General features: G+C 36.5%; 1 protein-coding gene across 1 annotated transcript in view; it reads right to left on the minus strand.

The window, feature by feature from the left end:
* Positions 1-23,317, minus strand: part of EPHA7 (EPH receptor A7) — a 166,314-nt gene extending 142,997 nt beyond the window's left edge. Inside the window, 3 exon segments of the mRNA XM_057738446.1 lie at positions 14,304-14,973; positions 18,521-18,585; positions 22,979-23,317. Coding sequence (XP_057594429.1) covers positions 14,304-14,973; positions 18,521-18,585; positions 22,979-23,075 — 832 coding nt within the window. The 5' untranslated portion in view covers positions 23,076-23,317.
* Between the last annotated feature and the right edge of the window lie 375 nt (positions 23,318-23,692).

The following is a 23,692-nucleotide window of genomic DNA, read 5'->3' on the forward strand; positions in this document are numbered from 1 at the left end:
TATGTCACACAGAACTATTCAGTAGGTAGGGAAAAAGGGTTTCCCAGGCATTTTACATAAGTAGTTATTGACAACCATGTTTTAGAACAAATATACCTGAAAATATTCTGCATAATTTTCAGAGCTCTATTTTGCCTTTTACCAGTGGTTGACACAGTGAAATACATCCTTCCCTGCCTAAAAAATACATAAAACTATTTAATACCTAACAAAAATGCTATATGATGTAATAAATTACATTTCTTTGAGATCCTGGCTGTGAGCTATTTTAATATGTTGGAGATTTGTTATTGATGTTTGAATAATTTGAAAGAAACTACCTAACCTCAAATTCAAGTGTTCAAAATGCATATGATAAAATGATGAAAAGTTCTTACAAACAGATTTACATGCAACACATTTTAAGAAAAATAACTATTTTGAGTATGTATGGATTTATAACTCAGAGGCTTCAAAATATTATTATACATAACTGTCAACATTATTTATGTCATGCAAGATATAATTTAATGTATTTGCATATCTGGAATTGCAGAGTTAGCTAATAAATATATGCATATATAAAATATACCAATCTTGGTACTGAGAGAACTAAAAATAAAAGTAAATTTCACAAAAATGAAGATAAGGATGTACCAATTCTAATTCATGTTAACCCTTCTGTTAAATTGCAGCCAAAATATAATATGATCATTTTCCCATACTCTGAAATAAAAATTAATTCTGCATATTATTTTTTGTTAGTGTTTTCACTCAAGTTGAGAAAACAAACAAATTATAGTTAAAAATAACCACCAATTAAAATCTCTACAGCCAAACATTTTGTTCTAAATATATTATTAACGATTATCACTAAAAAAAAGTACACTTATTAGGGTGAGGAAACCATTAAAAAGAAGTACAATGCTGATAGGTATTCAAGGAGAAATTCAAGAACATATTCCCTTTTATTTTTAATATCATACAAATGGTACGTCAGTAACTCTTAACTTTCATTCTCTTAATTAAGTAGTATCTCCCTCCAAAATATTCCAAAAATTTCAGGTATGCATATACAAAGCAATATCAATTTTTATTTATTTATTTTATTGATTTCTCTTTCTATAAGACAGAGTGAACAAAATCAAAATTCTTCATCCAAGATGTGACCCAGAAGCACCAGAAACCTGAATTATTTTTAAAATCAAATCAGTTATAACTGTTTTTTATAACTATGGTGCTAAAATCTAAAATTAATCTTGAAAATCAAATGAGTTCTAGATACTATGCAATGTTTTTTGAAAAGTAATTAAAAATACCAACAAGATTCCTCATGCCCAATCCGGGTTTTACGTTGAGCTAACCTAAACAGTCTGCCTATGCAGATTCTAGGAGCGTGTCCATCAATCAATGTCAGCCTTCTATCAGACTCCATTCTGACAGTAAGTGACAGTCAGCTATCTGTTGACATTAATGAATAATAAATATCCAGGCCCTTTAGGTTTACATGAATAAAATGTGTGTTATTTTCAGTGCAGATTAGCCTATATACAAAAGCAGACTTGGTTTTTGCATTTGTTTAATGGCTCTTTTCATCCTACATATTAGGAAATGGTTAAAAAAAAAGTGGCTGTGATAAAAGATGTGCTTAATGTGATCTCTAGTATACATTAGTGTTTTGCTTTTCAACAAATCAACCCTGTCTCAGCTTGTATCATATGAGCTTAAATGAGCTGTATTCACAGGCTTCTGAATATTTATGCTGTCTTTTACAGACCTAACACGTAGTTTGTTGTCCCCGCAATAGAGTATATAAGACAGAAAATCCTTAAAAAACTAAAGATCAGAAGAAGCTGTGTCAGTATCCTGATCTTGCTCCTCTTTTGTTATTCACCCATAATCTGCCTTCTTGGCGGGGGAAAAACTATTTAAATTACTACTTACTACTACACACTCCTCTGTTGTTCAGTCCCCATCTCTCTTTCTCAGATTTAAACATACCGTAACAGAAACTGTTACGGCTTTTTGAAAAAAAATGAGAACTTTTAACTGATTAGGCATTCATATACACATCTTGACTGAGTTCCTTTTTGGTACTGACAGTGGTAATTCTAGAATTAGATACTCACAGTCTAAATGTTACAAGAGGGACGATAACTTTCAACATTGATCAAAGTGTGGTTTATGTTCTTAGCGCAACAAAACAAGTTAGAATACAAATTATGAAAGTTTTGCCATATATTATGATTTATGGTTTTAATTTTTAATTTACCACTTTACCTTTCCATTATGAAACTGCCTTCTCTGGTCAATAGTAAAAAGCTTAATTTCATATTTTTTGCAAATAATGAACATTATCAACGACGGAAGAGGTAAAAACTAGATTTCCTGTTACACTTAATTATGAAATCTACCAGAAATGTGAAAGGATGGATTATAGTTCAAAAACAGAAAGATATGCCATCATTAGACCAAAACTTTGTAATGAACGCAAGTAATAGTTATTAATAAGGTCCAAACTTTTTATTGACCATTCTTTTTTTTTAAATTGGAGTATAAGTGCTTTACAATGTTATGTTAGTTTCTGCTACACAATGTAGTGAATCAGCTATATGTATACATATAACCCCACCCTCTTGGACCTCCCTCCCACCCCACCCCACATCCCACCCATCTAGGTCATCACAGAGCACTGAGCTGAGCTTCCTATGCTTTATAGCAGGTTCCCAATAGCTACCTATTTTACACATGGTAGTGTATATATGTCAATCCTATTAAAATGCATAATGCTGAATTATAATATATAGAATCACTGTCATGGCAAAAGGGCAAAACTTTGCTGGCTATATTATATCTTAACAATAAAGACACAGAGTAGGAAGGGAGATGTACTTTCACTATTTTAGTCCACTTAATAGATGGGAAAGTATGTTCTAAAAAGTTTTAAACCTGGGAATATTGTAGAATTTTCTGAAAGGTAAATGAGAGGCTATTGCCAAAGTTTACACCACTATAGGAAAAGATGTAGGAGGGAAAAAGCCCAGAAGAAACCAGAGGGAATTGGAATGGGAAAGAACATCCACTTTACCACACTGAAGGATGAATGAAGTATATTAGAGAGAAGGATGACTCCACATACAGTGATGGCCTGGTGAATAATCCTGAAAATCAATGAGAGAGCTGTCTGAATTTGAAGTGAGTAGCAATGTCGTCTTATTGGAAAGAATTACAAAGGGGTAAAATGATCAAACCATTATGTTCAGCCTTGAAAAACACAGTGCTCAAGTACATAATGTTTGTGCAGAATAAACATTAGACACAGCAAGAAGCATGGCTAAAATAGTGAATTTAAAAAGTTCCTGTCAAATTTTCCTTGTAAACTAAAATATGTCTCCGTATAATAAACCTGGAGCCACATGTTTCCAAGCTCCAGTTCACAAGCTGAATGTCTAAGGTTAGCATGTGTTAATTTTAGAGGTCAGTTTGAGAAACAGATTTTACTGAAGCCTGACTGTCCCTCTGTCCTTGAAAAGACTAAGGGGCTAACGTCTATAGGTTTCTCAGAGGGAGATCTACACAGAAACCACAAGGTTAAACAGCAGAGTTTCTGCTCCCTCCAAAATCCTAGGTTTCTGATAAGGTAAGAGGTATTCACTGTTCTCATTTTAAAACATATTTACCTGCAATAGTCGCAATATCTGAAATATGCTAATTGCAAAAATTCACCTTCTTAGGATCTGTTAAAACACTATGAGAATTGAAAGTAAGAAAAAAAAAGTGAAATTTACTTTCACTTATAATAGAGGAAATATAAACAATCTACTTGAAAATAAGGAAGCAAAAATCTGTTTATAAATTATTTGCTTAGTGAAGCAAAACTTAAGACATTACTGAGGTAGCTTTATTTTGTTTTGTTTTTTCTTTCTAAAATATGCAATAATCCAAAAATATCCTATATGAGTATTCAGGCTCTGTGTAACTGTCACCTGAGATTTCCACACAGAAAAAAATCTTAACTATTCAGCACTCATAAATTAAGAGATTAATGCACAGCAATGTAGAAATCTAAAAATGGGTCAAGGAGAACAATAAACTTAATTTTTTTGTTCCATTATGTTCACTTGCATGTTTTCTTCTTGGTGGGGGTAGAGGTGGGCAGTGTGTCTGTGTGTGTATGTATATCTGTATGTGTATATATGTGTATATACATAATGCGTGTATAGGTATATATGCATAGTGCGTGTGTGATGTTGAAGTGGAAAGAAAACTGGAAACAGTAAGTTCTGATTTTACTTTGGGATCTGTTAGATAAAACATTAGAACTATAAGTGAGGTCTTTAGTTGTCCCATTTATTACAACCCCCCTCCAAAAAACCCTTCTAATTTATCTTTAATAAATCTTTAAGGTATATTCAACCTTCAAGAATTTGTGATTCTAATTGTCTTGGAAGAGATTATATCCTCAAGGAGTACAAGAATGTCCACAGAACATTTGTGTTATAATGAATTTATACATTTGAGTGGGTAAGATGCATATCTCACATCTCTTTTCAAGGATGAAACTACTTTACAGGAAAATGTCAACTAGAATAGAAATACTATGTAGTATACATTATTTCCCCTTTTAAAAATAGAATATATAAAGAAATGCTTCTTGAAATCAATTAAGTTTATTTATTTAGCCCATCTACTAGTTTAAATTAATGTCATTAGGTAAGTTAATGCCATTAAATGTCATTGTCTATATGGGAACTAGTTTAACTAAAATAATAAACTACTATAAAAACAAACACAGAACATACATATCACTGGAAAACACAGACTAGTAGAGTCAACTTATTAATCCATTTTTTTTCTCAGAATAGACTTTTATTATAACCAGTGATTCTTTAGATATAGTCTACATCTTTCTACTCCCCGCTTAATCTCTCTTTTAGAAAGAATGATCTTCTTAAAAAGTATAACAGATATTATCATAACAGATTGTTAACCAATTTTAATAAATGATAAATACAACACATGTAGTTAGTAATTATATGTGATCAATATTATATTTTATAAATAAAAGCATCACAGTGCTCCCTTTCCCAGATCTAGATTTCTACGTTCAGTGTTAATAGCTTCAGTGCAGGTCTGAGGCTGACACCACCATAGGTGAGGGGCTAAACTAGATGTTAACTGGATGACCCATGAAACAAAAAATAAACCACAGTATGTGTCCTTTCAAAGCCTCCTAATTTTCTAATACATTGGAAATAAGAATATAATTATCAACAGTAAATAATTTAAACAAATTAAAAAACTAAATTAAAAAATTCAAAATCCACAATACATAAAAGATAACCATTAAAATTTTTTTCAAACTACTATGCCCCGGAATGTATTTGCCCCTCTTTTCTATGTCATTCATTGACCTCTGACTAAACAAAGTACGCTAAATAATAAACCTTCCATGCTTCTTCATAAGACCACAAAACTTGAGAAAAATAATGCACATTTATTTCAACTGATGTGTGTATCACTCTGGGTTCCTGTGAAACCCTATTATTAGGGATTAATATTTGATGTGTACACATAAGTTCTGTAACTTTTAACCAAGTTGATATTATAGGTAGACAACAAAAAATAATGTCTTCAACTCACTAATTTGACCTAAACTCAAAGTTGAATTGTTTTTTATTATCAGATTGTTATCAAACCTCAAATTATATGTGCATGTGCCCTTTTACTTCCCACATATCAATACTATAGGAATTAACACGTATTAATAGAATGTGAATATCCTCATGAAGACATGCTTCCATAAAAATAAATTTGTGTCATACTTTGCATTGGATGAGATAACTTAAATGTGAAGAAAATTAGAATAAAAGGATTGTCTGAAATTTTCCTCTCTGATTCCTGAATCAGATTTTTATGCCCATAGAGAAAAATATCAAATATGTAGCTGGGCTAAATTTCTCCGATTAAAATAATAACATTACTTGTAGTAAATAACTATGTTATATATAATATCATCACAAATAAAATTTTTTATAGATTAGTGATAATTACCTTAGAGGAAAGGGCTTGAAGTTTGATTTAAAAAGTCAAATTAACTGCAACATTTTAAGGTATCATTGATTTACACTGTATTCTAGAAACTGATGCCAATTTAGACTTCCACTAGAAATATAAAAGGGTAACCATATACTTGCCAAAGTTAGGATAATTAGAAATGTTCTGAAGTCATATACTGAGTTTCTAAATCATAGGAAGTTAAATCGCACACATTAATTTCATATTCCCTTCCTTATTTTTCCTCACTTTCATCAGCTCTGTCTTCTTTCTGTCCTTCTTTATTTTTTGAATAGCTATGTTCAATGCACTGTGGGTGCATACAAAGATGATTGAAGATCAGTAAAAAGCAGTATAATTTTAAATGAAGTCTACAATGTTCTAGAAGGAAATAGTACTATGATTCTTATTAAGTATCACAACAATCCTTCTCCATACTTTTTAAGGAATTATGAGCAAATATCTCTGCAAAGGACAGAAGAAACTGATTAACAGTAGTTGCTCCTAGGAAAAGGTATTTGGGACGGGAGTACACCGGGATGGTACTTGTTCCAGATCTATGCACATTACCCATTCAAAAACATCTTAAAAATAACAAGTATTATGAGCTTCTGGAAGTGAATAATTTAAAGAACATAAAAGTTGTAATGTAATGTAGTTATAACTCAAATAGAAGAAATATCTTTGAATGTGATACTGAATTTATGTAATTTCTGATTTATCGACTAGAGTGTAATGTTAACTTGGAGACTAATTTCTCTGGTTTGTTTCCTTCTATTATTTTTCATTTGTTTTGTAAATCAAGATAACATTTACAATATATAATTTGGAAGAAAACAAATATATTCTTAAAACAAAAGCCACTTCCCATATAAGATAAAGATAAATAAACGTCAAGACCTTCTTATTTTAGAAAATGTATGAAGCTCTTGCAACTCTCTTTCTCAAGACATAGATATAATATTAGTAAAGAGGGGAAATGGCTTTCATTTCATTAAAAGAGGGAGATGGAGAAGTTAAAAAGGAAAACACATAAAGACAATGGACAAATAGAAAATGGGAATACAAAAATGAAGAAATAGAAATAGTTACATTATCCTCATAGAAACAAATTCCTCATAATCTGGAGCAGACTCCGGTTCATCTTTGCTAATTCTCAGCATATCACCTTGCTATATGCTATAAGCAAAATGAAATATAATATGGATTCTCATACTCACAAACTTTAAGACTAATCATAGAGACTGGCCTTCCACGACAAGAAATTAAGTAGTGATATGAATTTGAAATAAGAAAATATTTGTCTTGGGAGTGTATTACCAAGTTTCTCCAAGTCTTTAAGAATGTGAAAAACATTTACTGGAAGACTTGGGTCGTGCAAGGAACCATGCTAGGTACCACGGTAGGTAGGTAGAATACTATACCTAAATTCTGGTTGTTAAGAAGCTTTAGAAGCTGTAAAAGGGAACTGCAAACAATGATAAAAATCAGATCGCATATGACGATCCCCAGAGAGAAAGGGGCAAGGTATTTAAAAGAATCCACAAAGAAAGATCACCTAACAAGGTATAAGTGCCATTTAATTAGAAATGTAAGGAAAGGCAAAATTTCAACAGCCTGAGACAGAGTAGGTGGCATTGTGGCTAGAAAAAGGCAAGGCAAGGTAAAAACCAGGAGAATGGTACAGCCAGTGTCTACCACCGGAATTTGGAAGAGAGGTCACTGAAGAAGTCGGGGATGTGTAAGATTAAAATACAATAGGTAATTGTGAGAGGTCATGATGGTTTATTTGGGACCAAATGTTAAGTGATAGGTCATCACAGAAAAATCTATGGAGGTGCTTCAGGTAGAACGAGAGACCAGTACCAGGCAGAGGGAACAGGGCTCTCAAGCATGATAAATTATGTGACTGAAAGTTACAAAAGAATACGTGCTATGATCAAGTAGGAAGGATTTAAATGCCACCCTACAAAACAGGGAATTTTTATTGATAATTAGGGACCTGAAACTTTCTGAATAATACAGTTACACTGTCTATGTTGTGTTTTACAAAGTGCATTCTGACTGCCCCATGAAAGAAGAACCAGAAAAGCAAAGAAAAGAAAATGGCAAAGCAGATGAAATATTTAGAATGTTGGGAAAGACAGAGATATAAGTATTTTGAAATTATTATAAACGAAAGAAAATGCTCAGATTTGTATCACCTCTCAAGAAATCCTGAAAGAAACTTTATTTTTTAAAAAATTCCTTGTGACAGATAAATGCTCATTTATAAAGATGTAGTCCATTGTATTGGTTGGGGCAGGGATTCTGGAGCCAGACTGCCTTGATGAAACAGCTGTCGGCCACTCTATGTCCTACGTGATTGTGGGTACTTAACGCACCCCTCGCTGTGCTTCAGCTTTCTTACATACAAATGTGTATACGCATCATTTATGAAAATATAATTTAACACATAAAATGTAAAACTTTTATGTTTTACATACTTTTAAATATGTTTTTCTGCTTTAAATTAGGTAACAAAAGTGCCTACCTAGTAGATTAAATGGGTTAGAACACCTCTCTATAAGACTAAATGAACTAATACAAGTGAAAAACTTAGAACAGCTCTTGCCATCTATTAATAATTTAAAAACAAACAAAATCTATGACCTGTTTTTGTTGAACGCCTTGAATCTCCCCTCTTTTAAATCGTTTTAAACTACACCTGCCATTTACTATGTTTCTATTGCCTGAGCCCTGTGCTTTATACAGATGCTAACTTAAAAACTCATATTTTGGAGACATGATTCAAGTTGTCTTCATATGAGCTACCAGGTTACATAAAACCTATAATTATATTGCTTAAAAAGGTTAACGCTCAAGAAATTCTAAAAACACAGAGTAAGAAGACCACCCACTATTTCAGCATTCTGACACATTCACTGTGACGATACTTCTGCTCCCATCAATTCTCTTCCTGACACATATGCTTAATTCTAAATATTAGGGTGTACAACGTTTTATTCTTTATCTTCCATGCAAAATTATTAATAAGACAATTTAAAATTCCTGTATCACCTTGTTGATACTTTAAGGACTAATTTCAATCAAGATGATGCACTTAACTTTGGACATTGAGATAATTTTTAATATTTCAAATTATATACATTGCTGGGGGAAAAAAGCTTTTATAAAAAGTTCTTTTCTTTCACTGAAATATCTTCCTTGGTAAATTACCAGGGATGAGATTACTGCCTTAAAGGATATTTAACTATTTGTGGCCTTTGTGATCTATGTTCATTCACTCACTGCCATGAAATTTCTTTACTTAGCCAACTCCTTGTTACATGATTCATAACAAGATAATAGCAAGCATTCACTGATTATCTGCTATGTCCCAGATACTACTCTTAGGGTTTCTACATGCATTATTTCATTCACTTCCGACAAGAACTCTATGAGGCAGGTACTATTTTTGTTAGCCCCATTTATACTTAAGGAAACTAAGACTTAGAGAGACTGTCCTAGTTTATGCACCTGGTATATAGTTGAGCCAGAATTTAAGAGCTCTGTGACTCCAGCATCTGAGCTATTAACCCTACAGTGTACCTTACATTTCTGTATATATTTGATTATAAATACTGTATGTTATAAAGACATTTGTTATCATGAAAAGTAATGGTACAAATTACATGTTTCTTTTCTGTGAAAAAAACACATGCTTTTCAAAAAACCTAATCAAACACAGATTTCAATATTATAAATGCTATTAAATTGAAATGAATGTTTTAATTACTGAAGTAACATATAACATGTTATATGTCCATAAGTTATATATTATTAAAATAATGATATATCTGTTAACTTGATAACAGAAAATATTAAGAAGCAACTATTAGGGAAATTGCTTATGATAAAAACTAGAAATCTATGATTACTTGAATTCCCTTTTACATGAAATCATCAAAAAATTACTAAGTATTTTAATTCAGAAAATTAAAATTAAGCAACGAAAATAAAGCAAGCAGCTCACATCTCTGTGTTCTGATGTATGTGCATGTCAACTGGATCATATTTTTTACAATTAGGTTGACCATGTATTTTATCATCCAAATTAGAACACTTCTGAAAGCAAAAAGACACAGGGTAATAAGTAAAACAATTATCCCCAGCAAACTAGTCTCACAGTCATGCTACTTCGAATAAAGTTTCATCAGTTCTTCAGTAACTAAAATCCACCGGTTGAAGTCCAGGACAAATTTTAGGGAACAGTGTGGTGTAGTAGGGAAAAAAGACTTGAACTGATGAACAGGATCCTGGATTCTCATTCAATTTTGTTACTTATTAACATCTCCGAGCTTCAGTTTCTTCCTAAATTGAAACACAGGGAAAAAACCTTTCTATCTCTTAGCAGTGTGGTAAGGATTAAATGAGAAAAATGAACATGATTTTTCAGTGTAAACTACACATTACTTATACAAATTCAAGTTATAATACCAAGCTCCACACTTTGAGAAATCCTATTCTACTTTTTAAATGGAATAAAATTGTGCGAAAGTTCCAAAAATTTCAAATTATATTTCAGAACATAATTTTGTTAGTCTTCTAAAAATATTTATATATGTAAAAGAAAATCTGCTCTCAATTTTTTAAGTGACTATGTTTTTTATCCAAATGTGTCGGTTAGTTTGCACAGAAGTTGTGAGGTAACTGATATGCTAAATATTTTCAAAAGGACTTTTTGACAATCGAAGCATGCTATCTGGAATTATATTTTTAAATGACTACAAAGAGATGTTTTCATAAATGCACTATGTTAAAGAAATTAGACAAAAGTTCTCCATATAATAGTAGATTTGACAAATGTGATTTTCAAAATTGTTATTTTTTTTCCAAAATCACAAAGAAGTAAGAGCTTTTACATCAATTGATCACAACTGTGATCAGTTTTCACAGCTGTTCATATTTCCAACTACACTTTAGCATGCATCACGATGTGCTGCCATTCTAGAAAGTGCCCAGATAACCCTGCCTTTAAGTGCCTAACCACCCTCATTTGGCTAGGGGCTCACTAGCATCCTCTCCCAAACGCTTTAGTTTTCCTCAATGTGGGACTGGAATTTGTTGTCAAACTCTTAACAGGACCACTGAAAGGAAACAGGAGAAATAGGATTGAATCCAGAGGCAAGTATTCTCACAGCAATGCACTGGAATTATGCCAAGGAGGGAAGTGTTTTTGCAAACGAACACAGTGCCACAGTTAAGTATAAGGTATTTAATTCCTTTGTCAACATCGGTAAGGTTAAAAATTAAGAAAGTTACATGACAGATAATTTACCTGACTTATAACAGTGCGCACATCCTCTTTCAGCTGAACCATAGGGAGGCATCTTGAGTCTTTTAATCACGTTTTTAATGAACTCTCACTAGTAATACCTAATCCTACCCATTCCAATGCAGAATTAATGTAGGTAACAGTGAACTAATTTTACTTTATTTTTAAGTAATTTGGTGCAGTTTGCAGGTGACAATAATTTTGATACTCAAATGTGGTTCCAATTCTTGAAACCAAAATAAATGAATGTGAATAATCTTAATAGTACAACATTTAATGAGATGATTTTGCTCATTTAGAAAAAATTGGAGTCTTCACGGTAAATATACTTCCTTACCGCAAAGACTGCTTTTCTTACTAAATTCTACACTTAGAAATACAGAAGTCAAACAGTTCCTGTTTGTTTGTCTTCACAAGTAAATGTAGAAATCATCTGAGTTACGTTATACAAAATAAAACGAAAAAGACTATAATTTGTTTTAAAATTTTTTAAACCTTAAAAGAACAAGACCTTTAATGTTATTTCTTAGTTTCTTTTTAGACAAATTTAATGGTGCACTTTTATATGTATTTTTATGTGTCCCATTTTTAATTATGCAAACATTTTAAATTCCACTTTCACATCAATCAAAATCTGCACACTACTGAAACCAGCTGCTTTCACAGCTGAATTGTAATAGTGTGTTGTTAAAATGTTCTTATAAACAGTTATTGTTGAATTCACCATCATTTTCAAGTACTTGTTGTTAATTTCCAGTCAATGAGAACATTCCTTTTCATTGAATTAATTAGTTCACTAAGAATATTTCTATACTTACCGAGTGGAATAGCATTCTGCCTATTAGTAGTAATAAATCTCCATCAGTTTTTGATTCCCACACATAAGGAACCTGCAGGATGTTCTACTCAATAAGAAATACTACTAGTGAGGGAAAGGGGAAGAGGACAGTGGGTAGATAGGTTTGACTCATTCAGGGAATGTCAAAGGGGGCTGCTAAACTGGTCAATGGGACCAGAACCTACAGCATCTCTATTTGATTAGCTCAGAGTTCACTTCACAATGTCAGCTATGGTAGGAATGATTATCGAGTGTTGGGTTATAGGCATTTTATACACTAGCGGCCATTCACATGAAGTATTTAACTCTTCAACCAGTAGAGAAAAAATATATTTGCTCAATTACTCTCTCTACATAGTGTGTCCAGTAGAAATATAATGTGAGCCACTTATGTAATTCTTAAATTTCTAATAGCCACATTAAAAAAGGGTAAAAAAAAAGTTGAAACAATTTTAATATTACATTTTATTTAACTGAATATATCTAATGTATTATTCTTTCATTATCTAAGTAACATAGAAAATTACTAGTTTGTCACATTCTTTTTTTTTGGGTACTAAATCTTTGAAACTCAGTATGTAATTCATACTTACAGCACATCTCAATTTTGAATCGCCACTTTTTAGAATCTCAGAGCCACATGTGGCCATCGGCTACCTTATTAGACAACACAAATCTAAAAATGTGTTAAATTATTTCTCAGAATGTTCTACTAAAATGAGAATTTTATGGGGAAGTAATATGATTTACATAACAAATTACTAGGACCAAGGCATTTAAGTTCAGCAATGAAACAATAATATTTGCTAGGATTCTACTTGCTTTCTGATGGAAACCAGGGCAATACTGTTACTAAAAGTCTGGCTCTGGAATCAAAACGCCCTGAGTTTGAATCTAAGCTAGGACAAATATTACTTACTAAAGTAACTGCAAGCAGCAAAGTACCCATGACAGCCCCACATTTTTTCTGTAAAATAGACATGATAACGTTATCTATCTCATTAAATTAACTCGTATGTGTAAAGCACACAGAAGAGTATCTGCACCTAATAAATTAGCAAAAACATTTAGTTATAATAAAGCTACAATTCCCTCTAAATTAACTAGGATGTACAAATGTTAAAATTATGCAGCTGGCTTAGGGGTACAAAGAATATATAAAAGTTATTTTGGGGAACATATGTTTTCTACGTTATAAGAGATATAAGTAATATAACCTTATTATATTTTCAGGATATCCACAAACAGAAAAATATCCATTAATTTTGAAGGTCCCTGTGACAGAGTTTTAAACAGAAAAATACTGGCCAATTACTATGACCACATAAAGCTGTGTAAGAGAAAATTCAGTTTTACTAGACAAAGGAAAAGTTCACAAATTCATATGCTATTATTATTTCAAAACAAACAGAAAACATCCAGCTGATGTATTCGATAACTACTGAATAAAATTTTACTTTGTCCCACTTCCACAAAAATGTGGTCCACCTATAGCATGACTTATCAGAGAAATACGCCTTTTATTATTTAGTCCAGGAAAGAAATATGGCTTTGGCAGAAGCAACCTCAGAGATTTAGCAAGTGAAATTTGACGATTTTTGTATCCATCTTTTAGTACTTACAAAAAATAATTCTAAAAGTTTGTAAATCTATTTGCATGTGTCTTGCCTATGAGTAGAACTCTTGTTGGCTGACCCCTTAACCTCCTTTCCCTGCTACCCACAAGGCCAGACAATATGGGTTTCAAAACAGAAGAAATCATACAATCATAAAATCCTAATTAATGTCACCTCACTCGGCCTAATCTCCTCTCTTAAATCTCACAGCCCAACGGGCAACTGTTGTCTTCGATGTCAAGCATAGGGCCAACTAAATTTTAGTAAGAAATATCATTATCACCAACATTTATTGCAATATTTACTGCCTGCTTAGTGCAGATCTCACTGTGGTGAATCACTGCTAAATTCAATAGTGACTTTGCTTAAGATCTACTGAATCGGGCTGCTGGTGCAGAGCAGACTCACCTGTTCAAATAATCATTATGACTTAAAATCTCTGATATTCAACTAGAAAAAAGTGCAAAGTGAAATGTTAATAGCACATATTACTTACGTTCGCAAGTGTCCCCTTTTTGCTGGTAGCCTGCTTTGCAGATACATTTTCCAATGGGCACTAACCATTCTCCTTCTGCACTGCAGTGCATCCTGGGGGAGTTTTCCGCCTCTTCCTCTGCACTGCTGACGCATGTCCCTCGGACCTCGACTAAAGAGGAAAATTCTGAACCAGTCACTGTATCTGGAAAGATAGCTAAGTTCTCAATAATGGACCAGCACTTCTTGTAGTACACTTTGACCGACACCAAAGCTATGCAAGCCCCTACATCCTGAAAGGCAAGATAGAATCCCTTTTTGGACAAAGGTCCAATCTCTCTCACCTCAGTGTTAAGCTTCATCTTTCTTTCACCAAGGTCACCTTGGGTAAAACTTTCATCTGCAGCAATGGTGTCTATTTTTACATAGAGGTTTTCTCTTATATTCCTGCCAGTGTCGTAGTCTGTTTCATAATAGTACAAATTAAAGGTTTCCTTGCAAGTTCCCAGGACTCCAGGAAGACTGTTACAATCCCTCAGGGTGAATTTCAATTCTACAAAAATCCTTTGTGCATTGCCTTTCGAAATCCAGTTAGTCCGCAGCCAGTTGTTTTGGTTGGGCTCCATGACCTGGCATACCTGGTATGTTCGGATCGGGGTATAGTTCTCATCCAAACCGCTAATTTCTTCCCACTGTAAAATTTAGAAAAGACCATCAGTCATTCAGCAAAAAATAACACTTGGCTTTCACAAGGGCATGAGGCATCTTTAGTGTAGCACAAACGCATATCTTGGAAAGAGGCGAAATCCTACCCTGACAAACACTGCAACCTTTAGAACAGAGTCTCAGTTCAGCTTCATCCTGGTGGTAGAACATCATTTACGTTGCTTGTATCATTTATGCACACAATAAATCTCTCATTTTGCTTACTATCTGTTTGCTGGTGTATTAGTTTTGCTTTTTACATGTTTGGGTATGCCAGTGTCTCCACTGAGCTTATGATTTTTATAGACTAAAGCACGTAACAAAATTACTTAAATTACCATTTAATGCACATACATACAGATACACAGCAGAATTTTTGATAACTCCATTGACATTTTAAGTGTTGATGTTAAACTTAGAGAGTACCTAAAAACACAGGGAAGAAAATGCCAAGAGTACTCAGAAATGTAAAAGCGTTCCACAACGTGTTGATATTCATAATGCGAAATCTTTTACAATCTTTGCAAAATGAGATATAAGGGAGGAACATTTCACAGAGCTATTTATTTATTGCAGTGTTATATATAATACTGCCCATAATGCCACATAACCATAAATAAGTAGTTATAAAAGTGTGGTTCATCTTTTTAAAAAAGTTGCTTTCAACAGACAATCAAATGTACATAGCAAATCAGCATGCTGGATCATATTTCAGTAATAAGCTTTCTGACAGGAAAAATATCAGATGTTTAAAAATGTCCACTAATATGCTGATATAACGTATACTACAGCAAACATACATTTCCACAAGAGGAAAATAATAAGCTTAGCCGAATTTGCAACAATTTAAAGATTGACTTACATAATATTATCTATATTGTTCATTAGTTAATAAATTCATTTCACCTAAAATAACAGTTGTTTATGTCCTTTCTTACCATTACTACAAAATTTCCAAGTTTGTATTTATAATACCTTAATAGTGAAATTGTCACCTACATGTAGTCACTTCCCCAATAGGAAATGCCAAATATAAAATTATATTAGTATTCTAATCCAAAGTCACATAGCAGGCAATACTTAAACTATTGTTTCATGAAAAGCAGATGGGAAAACAAACTACTAACTATGTGGTAATGAGTTTTATTTGTAAAACTTGATCAGAAAAATCAAGTTACTTAAATACTCTGTAAAATATTAACATCTACCTTTAAAAGTAGTTCTTAGAAAACTAAGACAGACAAATTAGTAATATACTGTAATTCAGAAATTTCTTGTGATGACATATCACGTATTTGCCTCAATTTTATTATACATATCATCAAAGATCCTCAAATGCAGCAAACAACCCATTATCACGTTCAGCTTCTGCTCAACACAACCGGAGTTTGTGACTAGTTAATGGAGTGCATAGTTTCCTGGTTCAGTTAGCTGCTTATAATCTGCTTGAATGGCACTTAGCCAGATATGACCAAATTCATCCATTTGGAAGAGCAGATTTTAGTCTCTTAATTAGGCTGAAATTATTAAAAGAAGTAAAACTAGTAGTAGCATCTACCAAAAAGTGAAAAGCTCCAAGGATAAATGAGCTCTTTTTAACAATTCCCTAGTCAGAAGAAACCAAGGCTAATTATTAGAAAGGACTATATCTCAAGAATTCCTTTTTCTAGCTCCAAGAACAATTATATTATTTTGTTCAATGTATGAAAAATAAATTTTACTACCAGTGACACTCATTTAATTTTAATATTTACTTAAAAATTTACTCCTGAGGGGAAAATTTCAAGGTAACTATTGTATAAATAACAAAGAGTGAGGCGAAATAAATGCATTTCATGCAACTTTTGTTTTGTTATCTCACTTTCTAAGAGATTGCAGTGATTTATACAAACAACAGCACAGGGAAAGAAGTCTTAATTTGGCTAGCATGCTTTTATAGTATGCTTATAAAATTATTTCTAGACATATCTTAACATTTTATTTCCAGTTATATATTTAACCACATGTAAGCCAATCCATTTTATATATGGAATATATTGTCAATCTCCATTTTCTAATATTATCTGTTGATTCCTACAGATAAGTAGGGTTAACAGTTAACTCAAGATACTTTGGACTGATAAAATGTCCATTTCAGTCCAAGATAACATAGACCGTCATAATTAATCATTTTGTGGATTACATGGATGAAATATTACAATAATATATCAGTTTACTTCTCCTTAGAGATAAAAACCATGCTCTATCTCTGTTTTAATTGATGGATGGTGGAAAATGGGCCACATCTGTCACTGGCAAGAAAGGTGTTTCATTTTTTATTGTGAATGTCTTCCTATAATGTTTATTATTTTACTCATGGAAACTACTTCACTTTCAAGAAAAGTATGGCACTCATACTTCAAACTGAGTGTACTTTTTATATTTAATCTGTAACATATTTGTCATTTTTTCATAGCTTTTGTCTGATCAATACAGATAATGATCTTAAGCATCTCTCAAATATTAATTTAATAGAAAATCTAAATACTTCAAACAGATTTGCATTGTTCACATTTTGCATTCTTTAACTTCTAGCTTATGACATACTGATTTTATGATATTCTTATACACAAAAATCCCTTTCAGACTTTCATTCCTCTCTCTGCAAAGTTTGTTACAGTTTTTATATTCTCACTTATACTTCATGCTCTTTGACTTCAGACTTTTTATTGTATGGAAGATTAACTTAAGTAACAGTGGGGTACATTTCCCATTCTTGGAGCTGTCTTCCTTAGTCAGGGATGAAGTATGTGCCCTCTCTCACAATTAAAGTAAGACCTGAAGACATAGACACTGAACTAACGTTAAGTAAGCAACATATCTTTCTGGATATATGAAACTTCATGGTCAGAAAGTTTTTAGAATCTACTTATATTTTCAAAGGTGTTTACTGGACGGCTTTCACTCATGTATTGTAACAGACTTTTACTCTGATATGTACATGCCCTGGCCTCACTTCTGATTAATAACAACAGACAGCACAAAATATAAATTTTGGAGAATCTAAATCATATTTTAAAGCATATTTTATGTTAAAATATTGAGCATATTACATTTTTAGTTATCTTTTCAAGTATATTTTGACTGATGCTAAAACATTTTTCAAAAGAGGAAAACAGATTACCTACTGTTTTAAAGAACCGCATACAATCTACCTGGCAATTATACTAAAGAAGTATAAAGTAACTAAAGAAGTTTAAGTGAGTTTGTGAAAGGCATGTTCTCTGTAATTAGTTAACATTTATAGCCTGAAACCTGAGGTATGGTCCCACTCACAATAAGAACTCATTTTTTATCCATTTCCCAAGTTCTAAATATACCTTTTCTACTTAAAGAACTCAATGTCTCATTATAAACAACAAAATATTGAACAAGATATTTGAAATCAAAACAGTTTAAATAAGAAGAATGTGAGTAACTCCACTGGGGGAGGAGGAAAGCTTTTATTTCTTACTTAAAAAAAATAAAAGTTGATATTTTATGAAAAGCACTTACCCCATTGGGTGGAGAAGAAATCCATTCCAGCTCTGTTTGTTGTGCTTTAGAATCCAGCAGTAGTACTGAAACAGAAAGTTGTATTTCTAAATGTTAGATGAAAATGAAAATGTTTGTAAAAGTTATTAAAGTTGATCTAATTTTGTAAATAATTATCATTTTATGATTTAAAATATATAAACAGTTATTTACATTAATGACAAAATGTATACCCACCTGTTACAAATATATTCCACTTTCTTATGGGTAAAAAAGATATTAAAACACCAAATATTTTTAAATTAAAATATTAAAATTAACTACAAAACTCAAAAGTAGCATGAAAGCAAGGGTAAAAAATTGATATGTGATGTATACTGATCCCGTAATAATTATATAAGAATTTTGTAAACCACTGAGTGCTCTAAACTTTGTCAAATACAATAACATTAACATAATAAAGCATAATTCCATATTACTCCTCAGGCAGTAATTAATTTGTACTATTCTTCCAAAAGTACTTCCTAGTGACTTTTGAGAACTGGAGTTTTTTTTTTTTTTTTAACTTTCCACACAAAGTGTCTTCTCTTAAGCCAAAATGAATACGATTAAAAACTATATTAAGCAATATTATCATGAGAAAAATAAACTGCCTATCACTTACTAGATATACTTCTGGGTTAGTCAAACATCTGTTTTCAATATTTCTATTTTTTAAATATCCAAATATTTCAAAGCATTAGCTAATTCTCAAAGTGGGATATTTACACTTTGACTTGACTTTTAAAAACAATTGTATTCCGCTTTTATGCTACCATAAAGCATAATCCAATTAATTTAATATTTATATAAGTGTAAAAAACACTCCTGATGGTATTAATATAAGATAATGCATTCAAATGTCATACATCAATATATACCATACTTCCAATTTGATATATTTTATTGCTTTTTAGGTCGATTACCCTCCTAAGACATTCACTCTTTGCTCAAACTGGTTTCAGAGTTAAATAAGTTTTTATTCTTTAAAAATATGTCTATGATTCTATAGCATTTTAACAAATGTATCAATTTGTCCAGAAATAACGAATACATTTTCAAGTATGTAAATATGCTTACCATCAGCAAAAGGTTAAAATTTGAACTTCAATGAAATACATGCTTAAACTTTTCAATGACCAATAGAGGAAAAATATGTGATGTTAAGGGCAATGAAAATTTGTTAGGCTAAGAAAACAAAGAAACAGTTGATTATGTGTTCAACTCCATGCTAGTCAAGGTTATCCCCTATAACGGAAAATAGATACAGAAACACTTTTTTCCAAAATGTTTTATACTTAAGACTCTCAGGGAGACCATGACAACACAAACCTTGGTCACCAGCACTTGACTCCCTTTTAAATAACAATTTTAAAAGCCACACTTTTAAAATACCAAGTTGTACGTCGAACTAGGAACATCAATACATGTTTTACATACATGGTTACATCAATACATACTACTGAATTCATATGAAGTAATTTTTAAAGTTTATTTTGTTTTTGTCCTCAACGTGGACAAACAACGTGAGTTCCAGGAACTTTCCTTTTGAGGTGATTTATTTATTTTTTTATTATTATTTTTTTTCCTTCTTCCGCAGTGACAAGAGACAAGTGAATTTTTAAACGCAGGAGACTATCTTGGGTCTTTTTTTGAGGGTGAAATAAACTGTGATGATTGTTTACTGCCTTTCCGTTACCCCTCAGCACAGCCTGGGGTGGGAGCCAGGGACCCTGTGGGGCGGTGACGGCAAACAAGTTAAGAAAGAAACAAATGAACAAATAAAAAGCAAAGGGAAACCGGCCCCTGAGCGCTCAAGCAGCTCTAAAGATACAGCGTGTCTCCCTCCCGCCGTTCGCTCTCTGGACCGGCCCGCAAGTGCGCGCCTTTGCCTTCCCGCTCAGAGCACCACCGGGCGCCAGCCTCCCTTCGCGCCCGCAGAGGCGTACACAAGCGGCCAACCGGGACCTGGGGCGCGCGGGCCGGGGCTCGGGGGCCCCGCGCTCCGCCACGCGGGCCGGGGTGGGGCGCGCGGGGGCTGGCGGTGAGAGCGAGTAGCGAGATGCGGGGCGCGTCCGGCTGAGGCAGCCCGGGGTCGCGCGGGCCGCGGCGGGAGCCGGGGCGGGGCCGTCCGCGGGGCGGGGCGGGGGCTGCCAGACGGGCGCGCCAGCCGCGCAGCGCATCTATTACGCCTCCGCCAGACCTGGGCACTCCAGGGAGCCGGTGGCGCCCTAGCTCCAGGAGGAGCCGGCAGGAGGAGGGGGGCTATCGGGAAGCATCTCCTTAGAGGGAGCCGCGGCGGCGGCATGAAAGGAAACGAGAAACCTGAGGCTGCGCTTCGCCTCCAAGCGTGAGCCTGACGGACACCCGCGTTCCCCGTAGCGGCAACGGACCTCCCCGAGAGAACGTGTGCGGGAAAAGTGAAGGAAGGCGTCCCTCTCCTTCCTCTCACCACCTCCCATCCGCTCCGGGGAGCCAGGCACCTGCTCCAGGCGCTTCCTGGCGCTTGCCCCTGGGTGCCGCGGCGCCGCCTCGGGGCTCGCTCGCTCCCAGAGGAGGCAGCCCGGGACCGCCGCGGCGCGCCGGGGGCGTCGCCACCGAGAAGCGCAGCGCCCTCGCCACCCCCGCCCACCTTTTAAACAGCTCATTTGTGCCTGCAAAGAATTCGGCCTCCTAGGATCAGAATCCTCTGCACGTATTTCGCATCCAGGAGAGAAAGGCGGGCGAGCAAGCCATTCTGACTGCAGGAACCTCTCCCCCTAGCGAGGCAGTTATTTATAGCTCAAACTCCAGCCGGGGTCCGCGCGAGCTCGCGCGCAGGGTTTCGCCCCGGCGGTGCAAACTTTTCCTCGGGTCCCGCCATTCCAGAGGAATCAATACAAGTTTCCAGGATTCAGTGTCCCTCATCGCTCAGGTCACGCGAGTAGCAGTGTGGGTTTTGGTGTGTATCGCTGTGTGTTTCTAGCAGATGTGGGTTCATCTGCAAACGCGAAACCGACAGCTGGAAGTTAAGGTTTTCTCTGAATGGGTTCAGCAGCGACACAGGTTGCAGACGTGGAAACTGGGGTCAGAAGGTCAGGCTGGATCAAGGAGTAGGACATGGCCTTTGGTTGTGGGGGAGGGGGTTTTGAGTGACCGAAGAAGGGTCCATGAAGGGAATTTTAAAAAGCATCACTACATCACTAAGTTTTCAGGGACAGATGAAGCGATCCACTCCCGACCACCATGACCTATAAATCTCATAACAGATACCTCCATCCTCCACACTTTAGGAACAAGTAATTATTAGTATTCTGCTTTTAAATATAGGAAAATTCAACCTTAGACTTACAGCCTGCAAAATACGGAGGAGGGCGGGTAGATTGTGACACTGCTCACAAGCAAGACGTTTCCACTGACAGGATTTATTTTTCCCCAGCTCCAACTACAGGCACCGAAAGGTATTTTACCTTCTGTCAATGCTTCAAAGGAGAAGGGAGAGAAAAAAAAAAAAAAAAATAGCCATATACAGGCGATCTGGCTGCCCAAATGAATACTGCTCTCATCTACCAGAACTAGCCCTCCGGGTCCAGGTCTTTTGCAAGGTTAGACCCCTCGGACTCCTTAACTGCCGGACCGTGCGGCAGAGGTCTGAGGACTTCTGGTCGCCCGGGAGGCATCCCGTAATCAACTGCGCAGCCCCAGCCCGCCCCCTGCCTCCCCGGGCCGTACGATCCCTCTGGGCCGCCGCCGTCCCCGCGGCCGCAGGGACCCGCGCGGCGCACGCTGAATGGAGATGTCTCCGGCCCGCGGGGCGCGGGGCGCGCGCCGTCCGCTGCTTCACCTCCGCGGCATTATTGTTCCGCGCCGGCGGCCGAGCGCCGACCGCAGGCCCGCGCCTGCTGCTCCCGACGCAGTGAGCACTTCATTAGTAACCCGAGCGCTCGGAGCTCACACAAGTCACGGCCCCTCCGGGAAGGCTCCGGACTCCAGCCGCTCGCCGGCGGGCTGGCCAGAACACTGGAGGCTGCACTCCCCAGTCTGCGACCCACTCCGGCCGCAGCTTACCGCCAGGGAGACGAACGGCAAGAGGAGGGAGAGGAGAGGGCTAGAGGAAGAGATCTGGCCCGCCCGGGGTCCCGGAGAAGGAGCTCGCCGGCCGTTCCCACACCCCCGCCCCTCGCCCTCCGTTGCTGCTCACGCCCTCTGGACAGTCTGCGCCAGAAACCCCGCTCCCGTCGGGCGAACGGCCCCGGGGCGCGGGGCTGCATGCGGCTCGGAGCAGCGCGGCTTGCCACCCTCCCGCCAGGAGCGGCCCGAGCGGTGAGGGGGCGGGGAGCCGGCGGGGGAGGGTCGCCCGGCGCCGGAGGCGCGGCCCGCAGCCCCGCAGCCCAGCCGGCTCTTGCAGGTAGACAGCCAAATAAATAAGTCAGAACAAACTTTGCTTTCCCATCACCTTACCTTCCTTTGCAGCCTGCGCCTCCCCGGTGTGTGCAAAGCGGAGCAGCCAGATGTAGCATAAAATAATCCATGAAGGGTTCCGAGTTTGAAAAACCATGGTGCATGAGCAGGTTTTATCTTAGGTTTCAGTTGAGTCGTAGCTTTTTAAATGCTGTTTGCTCCGAAGTATGTAGGGTTGTTTTTTTTAATTTTTTTTTTTTTTATTGCGCTCCACGCATCGATTCCTTTTCCCGATCTCCGGCCGGCTGCTCCACGTTTAGCTTTTTACAGTTTTTTTCCCCCTCCTTTCGTTTCGCACCGTGTTTGCTGCCTGCAAGTCTCCGACTGCAGACCGGCCGCTTGCTCCACACTCCAATAATATCAATTAGGGGGGAGGGGGCGGGGCTCCAAGCGGAGAGCCTCCGCCACTCGGGTTGAGTGGCAGGCGCAGCCGGCCTCCCAGGCGGCGATTCCCAGGGCTTGGGGGCGGGTCCCGGCGAAACGGCCGCCCCGGCCTTGGGGGCGGAGTTCGGGGCTCGGGCCAATCGGCGGCGAGCGGAGTCAGGTTGCGGGTCCAGGATTCCCTCCAGGTTCTGAGCTCCCGGCTGGCGCTGGATGCTCGGAGAAAGAGGACGTGGATGGCAGCCGAGGTGCGTGTTGCTTTGGGCGCTTTGCTTTTAGCAACCGCAGCTTTCGTGGAGCAGAATCAATCCTAAAATAAGGCTCCCAATTTAC

Source organism: Hippopotamus amphibius, chromosome 6 (genome assembly GCF_030028045.1).
Source record: "Hippopotamus amphibius kiboko isolate mHipAmp2 chromosome 6, mHipAmp2.hap2, whole genome shotgun sequence".
In the NCBI taxonomy this organism is placed as follows: Eukaryota; Metazoa; Chordata; class Mammalia; order Artiodactyla; family Hippopotamidae; genus Hippopotamus; species Hippopotamus amphibius.